Source organism: Bidens hawaiensis, unplaced genomic scaffold (assembly GCF_021521415.1).
Source record: "Bidens hawaiensis isolate Kalapana, Puna unplaced genomic scaffold, B.hawaiensis_p1.1 tig00009863_1, whole genome shotgun sequence".
In the NCBI taxonomy this organism is placed as follows: Eukaryota; Viridiplantae; Streptophyta; class Magnoliopsida; order Asterales; family Asteraceae; genus Bidens; species Bidens hawaiensis.
In genome coordinates, this window is record NW_027491741.1 from 865425 (window position 1) to 877259 (window position 11835).

An 11835-nucleotide genomic window follows, 5' to 3' on the forward strand; every position below is an offset into this window, starting at 1 on the left:
ATTGAACGGGTACGGACTACGGACGGTGCATGGAATAATGCATGCTTTACCCACGTTCAGGTCATCCTCCTCACATGCCAACTTGACAACTACACGTATAACTTCTTTCTTAAATAAATATACTACAAAAATAAGTCATCAATTTGATTTTCAAATTTATCATTACTACTAGCTACCACCATCTTCACCGTTATTGTTATAGTTAACTACCATCATTATCATTATCATTATCATTATCATTATTATTAGCCTAATCACCGCCACCGCCCACTCCCTCCTCCTTCATCATCTCTCTTTCACTCGCTGGCGGTACCCTCTCGATCCTACTCACCAACAATGGAATCAAAACTTCACCCAGCAATCACCGTTTCCAACATCAGGCATGCTGTCCCGATTCTTCTCGATAATGAGACCGGCCAATACACATCGTGGTCGGAATTGTTCAAGATCCATTGCCGTGCATATCAAGTTTACAATCACCTATTGCCAAAACCCGCCCCTGCTGCCTCCTCCGCGTCCAAGGAAAAACAAACCGCCGAAGACATCGCGGCTGCCCTTGCTGCCGCCGACCTTTGGGATCGGTTAGATGCCATAGTCCTTCAATGGATCTATGGCACCATCTCTCTTGACCTTATCAACACCATCCTCAAACCCAACACGACTGCACATGAAGCTTGGACCACCCTTGAAACATTATTCCAAGATAACAAATCATCCAGAGCCATCTACCTTACCCAGAAACTTAATAATACCCGCCTCGATAACTTTGAAAACATGGCAGCCTACTGTCAACAGGTCAAGGTCATATGCGACCAACTTGCTAATGTCGAGGCGCCATTAACGGATGCGAAGATGGTTCAACAACTTGTTACCGGGTTAAACGAGCAATACGAAGGGATTGCTATGTTGATTTCCAACCTTCAACCGCTTCCCTCGTTTCACGAGGCACGTTCCAAGCTTATGCGGGAATATGATCGAAAAACGAACATGACCTTACATGCATCACAGAACGCGGGAGCCGCTCTTCATGCTACAACCTCTCAAAACCCGACACTCAAGCCCCTCGGTCGGACCAGCGGTCCACTCCTGACGCATCGGCTGACCGCGGTAGGGGTATGGGTAGGTCCCGTGGTAGAGGCCGTGGTCGTTTTGGTGGTCGAGGACCACCAACCGCACCTATTCACAGCCTCCAAATCCATTCAACTCGGTAAAAGGTCAATGGGTTTTCCAGCCCTCATGGGGTCACGGTTCACATGCAAATCAATGGTCCAATCAACCACCATGCCCATATCCAACCACCCCTCGGTCCACTGGTAGTCATTCTCCGGGTATCCTAGGCCCACGACCGAATCAGGCGTTTACAGCAGGTTGCACCCCGACCGACATTGACCAGGCCTTATATACAATGTCACTTAATCCACCGGATACTCCATGGGCTATGGACAGCGGAGCAACCACCCACATGACAAACCAGCCAGGTAACTTCACGTCTTACTTTAATAATGGCATTCATCGTAATATTATCGTTGGAAACGGGACAACTGTTCCGGTTCTTGGACAAGGCAATCAAACCTTACCCCCACCGTTTCCGCCACTTAAATTAATCAACGTCCTTTATGCACCTAATTTAATCCATAATCTTTTATCTGTTAGACTTTTAATCACATATAATTGGGTTTCTGTTAAATTTGACCCTTTCGGTTTACTGTGAAGGACCTCAAGACGCGGACCCGTATCCTCCGATGCAACAGTACCGGTGATTTGTATCTCCTGACGCCACAAATGCTCTCAAAAATCAAGTCTCCATCAGCAAATGTGGCGATCTCACAAACACTGTGGCATCAACGTCTTGGCCACCCTGGCTCATGTCCTTTGCAATCTCTCAAGAAGTCTTCTTTTATTTCTTTTTCCAAGTCTAATAAACGTGTCTGCGAACCGTGTGTTTTTGGGAAAAGTGTCAAACTCCCTTTTATTAGTTCATGTAATCGTACTTATTTGCCTTTTGAAATTGTTCACAGTAACCTTTGGACCTCACCGATCTTGAGTTCCGGGGGTCACCGCTACTACATCTTATTTATTGATGATTTTTCTGATTATATATGGACATTCCCGATCAGTAGGAAATCACAGGTCTTCTCCATTTTTCAAAAATTTTATAACCTAATTAGAACACAATTTGATAAACGCATTAAACAATTCAATGCGATAACGACAAAGAATACATCAATAATCAATTTACTCAATTCTTTAATCAACACGGTATGACGTTCCGTCTATCGTGCCCTCATACCTCCTCCCAAAATGGTAGGGCCGAACGCAAAATCCGCACTATCAATAACATGGTTCACACTCTTCTTGCTCAATCCAACCTACCAAACACCTATTGGCACTATGCTCTTGAAACAACAACCGACATTTTAAACATCCTACCCAACAAACCAAATAACCTCATCAACCCAACCACAGTCCTATATAACCGTCAACCATCCTACACTCATCTTCGAGTATTTGGCTGCCTATGCTACCCACTCAAACCATCCACCATGATACATAACTTGAACACCGGTCAAATGCATGCGTTTTCCTCTGATATCCACCAAACCACCGCGACTACAGGTGCTTCGATCTAAATACCCGTCAAATGCTTACTTCCCGACATGTAATCTTTGACGAAACCGTTTTTCCATATTCCAAAACCTATCAAACCGACATCGGACCCGTATATATTCCTGTCCGAACCACCACATCCATCCATTTGGTCGAACCTCCATAACCCTCCTTGCAAACCCTCCTCTCAAAACCCACCTACTGCCAACCCGGGGGACTCTACTACCCCACCTATCAATCCAATAAACGAACCGGTTTCTCCCTACGAACCGACTTCTCCCCAAACTCCCCAAACAACCGGTCAAACTCCCAACGAACCGGCTTCTCCCCAAACTGAATTGTCTTCGGTTAATATACCTTCACCGATTATCACCTACTTTCGCCGTCCGAAAGCCGCAGCCACCACCCATCCTACGGCCCCAATGCCAACACACTCCACATCACAGCCTACGACCTCCCTCCCACTCGTACCATGTGGACACGTGCTACGGATGGGATCTTGAAACCGAAACCACACTTCAACCTTAACACTACACATGTCGAACCAATACCCAACTCGCCGAAAACTGCCTTGTCCACTACTATATTGGGAAACGCTATGCAAAACGAGTACGATGCCCTTATTAAAAATGAGACGTGGGAGTTAGTCCCGCAACAACCGACTATGAATATTATCAGGTGCATGTGGTTATTCAGGCATAAATTCAGATCCGACGGGTCATTGGAGTGATATAAAGCGCGCTTGGTGTGCGATGATCGTAGTCAGCAGGTTGGTATTGATTGCGATGAAACTTTTAGCCCAGTTGTCAAACCGGAAACCATCCGAACGGTCCTATCTATCGCACTATCTCAATCGTGGGCCATTCATCAACTTGACGTCACGAATGCTTTTCTTCACGGGAACCTAAATGAGACGGTATACATGCATCAACCTATGGGTTTTCGAGATAGAAGGTTCTCGAATCAAGTTTGCTTGCTTAAGAAGTCCTTATACGGCCTGAAACATGCACCTCGAGCTTGGTACCAACGTTTCACCGAATTTGTTCTCAAATTGGGATTCAAGCAAAGCCGGAGTGACAACTCACTGTTCACCTATCATCACGGTTCCGACACCGCGTATTTGCTTTTATATGTGGACGACATACTTCTCACGACATCGTCTGAGCAACTTCGTATTAATCTGATGGATTGTTTAAGCTCGGAATTCGCAATGAAAGATTTGGGACCGTTGAGCTATTTCTTGGGGATATCAGTAAAACAAACGGGTAACGAAATGTTCCTCTCACAAAAGAATTACGCGCAAGACATAATAAATCGAGCCTGCATGACCTCTTGCAAACCCGTTGCAACTCCGGTTGACACTAAAGGAAAGCTTCCTTCTGATGGCCCAGAATTCGAGGACCCGTCCCTTTACAGAAGCTTGGCCGGAGCCCTCTAGCATCTCACCTTTACGAGACCCGACATCTCGTACGCGGTCCAACAGGTTTGCATGCACATGCATTCCCCCGCGCCTTCCGCACTAGGATAGTTTAAAACGTATCATACGATACATTCGGGGCACCTCTCATCTTGGACTTACTCTTGGACCGACGACCTCGACCTCGTTATGTCCCGACACTTGTCGATCCATGTCGGGCTACTGCGTATACTTTGGCAACAACTTTCTAGCTTGGTCCTCGAAACGCCAATAAACCATCTCGCGTTCAAGCGCGGAAGCCGAATACCGAGGTATTGCAAATGTTGTTGCAGAAATTTGCTGGATTCGAAACCTTCTTCTGGAACTCAATCGGCCACTCACTCATGCTTCATTGGGGTATTGTGATAATTTAAGCTCCATTTACCTATCCGGTAACCCAGTCCAGCACCAACGAACTAAACACATTGAGCTTGACATCCACTTTGTTCGTGAACAAGTTCAACGAGGTCTCGTGCGCGTTCTTCACGTTCCATCCCGTTACCAGATTGCTGACATATTTACGAAAGGCCTTCCTAAAGCCCTATTTGAATATTTTCGTACCAGTCTCAGCCTTCGTGAACCTCCAGCTTCGACTGCGGGGGTCTAATAGATATTGTATAGTTGGCATGTATATCGGTTAAATATAGATAATATTGTTAGTTGATTTCATCCCTAATTAAATGGGATTTCCTGTGTATATATGTAACCGGTTTGGTGATAATGAGGATCAAGGAAATTATACCAATTATCTCTTTCTACAATTACCATTATCATTCCTACGATCCAGAATGCTATATATTATAATTGTAAAGTACTCTTTTAAATTGTTTCCGATTATAAATTTTGAAGCTATGAACACGGGTATTGCTTGTAATAAATCTATACAATATGTAGGATTATCAAATTTCGGGAATTTTGGTACGATAATAAAAATAAACCGAAGGAAACTTGACCGTCAAAGTTTGATATTTTTATGTTTGTATTTATTTATTTTTTTTGTTTCTAGAACCTGGTTTTTCTTTGTTTTTGTTGTATTTTCATTTTGGCTTCCCATTTTAAGCGATTGAGTTTTGACATGACAATTCAAAACTCACTATCATATATAGAAACTCAAACTCATCAACTTTATCCTATGTTAGATAAATGTAGTTGGAACTAATTAAGAAAGGTTGTTGCCTTGTTGGATGCATTTGAAGTTGTAAAGAAACGGATTCACACATTTTTAACGAGTGTCGAATGTACGTTCTTGGCTTCGTATATATCAATAAAGTGAGGTTAATTTTATTATTACATGATTTAGTCCAGTCAGTGAGTTCTTTTTATTGGATTGAGTCGGTGAAAAACATTTTGGGTTCTTTCTTTTAGTGTAAATCGAAGGTTATTTGATTTGATTCGCAACTTCGCAAAATTGTAGATCCAAACAAGTTAAAAATTAGTCATACGTTTATATCCCTATATATATAGACTTGTTGTAAATCTAAGATTTTTTTTTCTACACTAATTTCCAAACAGACCAATATCAACTAGCATTCGGGTTTAAGCCAATATTACTATCTAAATGCAAGGTCTCTAAAAACAAAACAAAAAAGTGCGATAACTAACCATTTATAATAATCCAAATATGCCAATCCAAAACACCTTAATCCCCGTAAATTTAATTCAATAAAAGTAAAAGACAGTTTAGCGAAAGTAACAAAGAATATCAATCACAACACAATGACCATAAAAAGTATAAAATTACAAATTTTAAATTGGTATATATTTGAACCTATAAAGTAAATATTATACTAATATATATATATATATATAGTATATTTATCCTTTTGTTTTGTGTATATACATCAAGGGTTGAGTTATAATAAGAAGATTAGTTTTTCTAAGAAGGATAGGAAATAATCTTGTCCATTCATTTTAAAATTGAATGGTTGAGATTAAATTAGAGAAATTTAAGTGGGTTTTAATTAAGTGTGTTTTTGAAATTAAATTAAATGGGTTTTCAATATTAAGGTATTAGACAAAAATACCCTCCTTCCTAGCCTTCTTAGGATAATCAAACTTCTTATTTGATCTTTTCTCTATACATCAATCAAGTAAATTATGTATGTTATTATTACCATTCTTTTTAAAATTATTTGAAGTATCCATTTAATTATGTTTTATTAAATAATATTAAATTCACTTTATTACCTATTTTTATACGATACTTAATAACTCTCCGATAACTTGCATAATATGCAACCAAATAAAATTAGCTTGTTCTTTATCATAAATTGCTAATAACTATATACAGGTACAAGCAACTTGACCGAAGGGGACCAGCGCTTCTACTCTTCCACCGAGGAGCCGTTCGCAGCGAGAAGCAAGGGATGTCGTGAATTTCTTTGCACTAACGTGAAATGAAAGCCCAAACTTAACACAAGAACACAAGCAATCAAGGCATGGCCTATTGTTGTATCTCAACACTCTATATTCCACGAAAACCCACAACAAATTGTATTTCGATGGATAAAACATATATCTAAAATCGAAGTAAAATCAAACAAACTAGAGTAAAATTGTAGAAAGAAATCTGACTTAATTCTTCTCGTCGTAGAGCCCTAATCATTTTTGTCTCCGTCATATATTTTAGTTTATGTTCTTTGCGAATTGCGACCTTTTAGGAAAGAAGGAGGGCGGGGGTTGTGACATGACACTACTAGAAAATAGAGCAATTGCTACCAAATATTGCTTCCGAAAAACACGGTAGCAAATTTAGCAATCGATTTAGAAAATTTGCTACCGAAAATGTGAATTACTTGACACGGTGGCTAAGCGGTCGGAGTTTTTGCAACCAATAATTTTCAGTGGCTAAGCGGTCGGAGTTTTTGCAACCGTTGGCTAGGCGGTAGGAGTTAGGAGTTTCTTTTTGCAACCGGACGTAAGTGTAGGAGTTTTTGCAACGGGTTGCGCGGTCGGAGTTTTTTTGCAACCGATAATTAAGCGGTTGGAGTTTTTGCAACCGATAATTAAGCGGTCGGAGTTTTTGCAACCGATGATTAAACGGTCGGAGTTTTTTAGCCTTTATTAAATAAAAAATAGATTTACCACGTTAGTTTACAGACCCATATATTTCACTTACCAGTTACCACATCAGTTCAACTAAATGTATTTTGATTGAACCAAGAAAACTATCCATTTTCAGAAGAATCATTTTCGTATCAGAAGTTAATATCTCGTGATGAATCCATCTCCATACGCCATATCGATTGTGATTAAGATGAAGGTAAGTAAAGTACTTTTTGAATTTGTGTAGAAAAACACCAAGACTTTACACAGTTTGTTTCTTATGAGAAGTCAATTGAAGGTGTTTATTGGTTTAAGATCTTGAGATTAAGATGAAGATGTTTGCTTGTGAGATTCTTAGTTGGGTTTATTGATTTTAATTATGTGGCTTAAGTGACAAGACTTACTTTGTTTTTTTCTCCTGATTGAATCGTGCACACCAGGTGTTTGATGAAATGTCCAAATGATATTTTGAATCAGAATATGTTTTGAAAGAAACCCGGACTAAAAATTAGGTTTTTAGGTTCATTTAGGTAGAATCAAAATAATTACCACTCAAGTTTTTTTCATGATAATCACTCACTCAAACTTCTTCTTTATTTGGAGACTTTTAGTAATTCTTGTCTTGAGACATAATTATCTTTGCAGTGTAGTTGTTGAAGTTTTGAAGGCAGATAGTCTCCAAAAGCTTTGATTTGGAATGGCATGGTACACCGATCGAAAGTGGATGTATGAAAGGATTGATAGTGACGGATTTCTTAATTCTGAATATTGTGACAATGTGGATTTGTTTTTGGACTTCGCTTTTTCTAATGGTGTTGTTGATACGAGGGTGAATATGCATGGTGAGACCATACGTGATATAAAATGTCCTTGTTATAAATGCCAAAATATAAGTTATAGAGACAAAGTCACTGTTTGAAAACACTTGTATAAGGAAGGTTTCATGCTTCGCTATGAAACATGGAGTGAACATGGTGGAAATCCCATGCGTGACGTTGGGCAATCTTCTACGGACATGAAAGTTGATGATAATGATGACGGATACAAACGCATGGTGTTGGATAGCATGCATGCTTGTGGTTATACTTCAAGTACTTTAGAAGGAAATACACCGAATCCAGAAGCAAAAAAAATTCTATGACATGTTACAAGCCGCTGATGAACCTTTATGGGAAGGGGAGAAGGCTACGAATTGTTCCAAGTTACAAGCTGCCACAAGTTTCTTGACATGGAAGTCACTATTTAATGTGTCAACTGCAGCTTACAACTATAACATTTCCATGGTTAATGCATTGCTTCCTGAAGATAATAAGCTTCCGAAAAGCTTTTACGATACCAAGAAGAGTTTAGAAAAGTTAAGTCTTCCTTATGAAAAAATTGATGTTTGCAAAAACCATTGCATGTTATTCTATAAGCAAGACAAGACATTGAAACAATGTAAATACTGCAAGGAATCTCGTTATAAGAGTAGCAAGAATAAGGTACCTAATTTGGTGATGTCTTACATGCCAATTGGCCCTAGACTTAAGAGGTTGTATATGTCTGAAAAAACAGCCAAAGATATGACTTGGCACCATAACCACCACACAAAAAAAGGTAGCATGGCACATCCAAGTGACAGGATGGCTTGGAAACATTTTGACTCGGAGAATCCTGAATTTTGCAAAAGAGATTCGAAATTTTCGTCTTGGATTATGCACCGATGGATAAGAATGGATTTCGAAAATCAACAAGATCAGTATTGGGACCTCCACCTGAGTTAACTGGTTGGGAAGTATTTGAAGAAGTCCCTAACATCCTAGTTGTCTATGAAGGTGTAACATGTAACCCAAAACATAGAGATCCAGAATTTGGCAAAACCCATAATTGGGTAAAGAAAAGCATTTTTTGGGAGCTTGAATATTGGCCCATGTTGTTAATCAGGCACAACCTTGATGTAATGCATATTGAGAAAAATGTCTTTGAGAATATATTTCAATTGGTGATGGATACTTCTAAAACAAAAGATAATGTTATGGCAAGGAAGTATGTGGAACAATTTTGCAATCGACCATCATTACATCTTTCATGTGGGAGCAATAATAAACTTTTAAAACCAAAAGCAGCATACACTTTAACCAAAGAGGAGGTAAATCATGTTTGTAAATGGTTGAAACAAGTAAAGTTTCCTGATGGTTATGCATCAAATATAGGGGGATGCGTGAACGCTACACAAGGATCCTTCTACAACTTTAAAAACCATGATTGTCATGTCTTCATGCAACGATTGTTGCCTATCGCCTTACGAGGGATGCTACCAAAACAAATATGGGAGTCGATAGTAGAGATGTGCACATTTTTTCGTTTAATATGTTCAAGGGTTCTACACACCGAAGATTTACGTGAATTGAAGAAAAGTGTTGTGGTAACTATTTGCAAGTTAGAAAAAATCTTTCCACCTGGGTTCTTCGACTCAATGGAACACCTTGTTATACCTTTGGCCAATGAAGCTATTATTGGTGGTCCGGCGTAGTTTAGGTGGATGTATTCGTTTGAGTGGTAATGTTTTAACTTAACAAAGTTTCATTTTTACATATTAAATATTAGATAATTGCTAACACTTTTCACCTCATTTTCTAGGAAATTGGGTCGATTAAAAAGAATGATTATAAACAAAGGGAAGGTTGAAGGTTCCATTGTTCAGTCTAATCTCGTGGATGAACTTTCTAACTATTGCTCTTTGTATCTTGAGCCGACAGTTCGTGAACCACGCAATTTTGCCCCTAACATTCCTTGTTCTTCGAGTATTGATCCTCGGTTAAGTATATTTAAATATCCTTCTCGAAGATTATTTGAAAAGGATGGAGAGGACAAAGTTCTTTCAGATAAAGATAGAGACACGGCTCATACTTATATATTGCTTAACTGTCATGAGCTTCTCGAGTCCGTTTGGTTATTTGATAAAGAGTTGAGAGATTCTTTCCCGAGCTATGACGAAGCAACTCTTGATAAAATGAAAGAGAAAGAGTTTGCTAAGTGGTTGCTGATCCATGTAAGCATTTTAACACATCTTTGTTGTCTTAATATTTTAGCATAACAATAATAATAACACACTTCTATGAATATAGGTTATGAATGTTCCAAATAAAGAACATTTAAGAGGCCTGGCCCAAGGGCCTCTTACTTATGTGAAGTCACACAAGGGTTATTTTGTCAATGGTTACAAGTTTCACACACAGAAAGCTTATGATGGCCGAGTCACACAAAATAGTGGTGTATGTGTCAAAGGGGCTACATACAACGAACATGAAATCGACTACTATGGATTACTAGATGAGATCTTAGAGTTGGAATATCATAGCACCATAGGGCGTTGCGTGGTTGTTTTGTTCAGATGTACTTGGTTTGATCCTGTGAGAGGGGTAAGGGTAGACCCCAAAACTCATATGGTTGATGTTAAACCCACAGCTACAGGATGCATTGACGACCCCTTTATCTTAGCATCGCAAGCGCAACAAGTGTATTATACATCATATCCTTTAAAAGCAAAGGAACTAAAAGGATGGTTAGCGGTTGTAAAGACGACCCCAAGGGGAGTTTACGAACTCGCACAAGATGTTAGTGAAGTGGATAATGTTGGTAATGCGGATGAGGAGAATTTCTTTCAAGAGAATGAATGGATAGAATGCAAGGTAACGGATGATCTTCTCCCCATTTCTTTTGTACATGAGGATGGAATGTTAGAAGAAGTTGAAGATGTGGATAATGATGAAGAAGTTGACGTCGAAGCCACCCATTTAGCTGATGAGGATTTTGACGATAAGGATGAAGAAGTTGATTTTAATGATGAAGATTCTGAAGACGAAGATTTTGATGATGGAAATTTTAATGAAAATTTGTAATAACCAGAATACCTTCTTGTTATGAGATTTATAGTTTTAGTTGAACATATGTTCAAATTGATTATACTTTCTGATGGATCTGGCCAATTGCAGTTTTAGTTTTGTTAGTAATTTAGGTTCAGTTTGCTTTTTGTGTTTAGTTTAACTAATTTTGTTGTATGTTCTCCGTTAATTGCTTGTTGTATGTTGGTGTAAAAGGTATGCTGACAAAATGCAGCATTAATACTTTGCCCTTTTGACCAGATTTGTGCATAGCAGATTTGTGAAAAGCAGTTTAGGCTCAATTTCAGACCAAAGTGCCCCTGCACATGTTTGACCCATGTTTACCATGTTTCAGTTCATAAATATTTGGTATGACTATAAAAAATATAATGTTTATATAATATCTAATGTTGTGAGAGTTAAACGAGCCTAGTTAGTTATACGAGTCGAGCTCTGTGAAAGTTAAACGAGGTTAGGATTGGGAAGTTGCTGGAGGATCTTGATGTGTTGGCGGGAACTATTTCGGTTTGGGTTCAATTCAGGGTTTTTTTTTTGAGTTTTTGGTTTGGGTTAGGTTCAGTTTCGGTTTTGATTTGGGTTAGGTTTCAGGTTTTTGGTTCTGCATATTTACCCATGTTTCAGTTCATAAATATTTGGTATAACTATAAAAAATATAATGTTTATATAATATCTAATGTTGTGAGAGTTAAACAAGCATAGTTAGTTATACGAGTCGAGCTCTGTGAAAGTTAAATGAGGTTAGGATTGGGAAGTTGCTGGAGGATCTTGATGTGTTGGCGGGAACTATTTTGGTTTGGGTTCAATTCAGGTTTTTTTTTTTTAGTTTTTGGTTTGGGTTAGGTT

The 11835-nt window shown here is 38.9% G+C and overlaps 1 protein-coding gene across 1 annotated transcript; it reads left to right on the forward strand.

Annotated features, from left to right (window-relative positions):
* Nucleotides 1–8918: 8918 nt before the first annotated feature.
* Nucleotides 8919–11835, forward strand: LOC143533746 (uncharacterized). Its single transcript, XM_077028425.1, has 2 exons — nucleotides 8919–11514; nucleotides 11801–11835. The coding sequence occupies exon 1, from the start codon at nucleotides 10219–10221 to the stop codon at nucleotides 10987–10989; it is 771 nt and encodes a 256-aa protein (XP_076884540.1). The 5' UTR covers nucleotides 8919–10218; the 3' UTR covers nucleotides 10990–11514; nucleotides 11801–11835.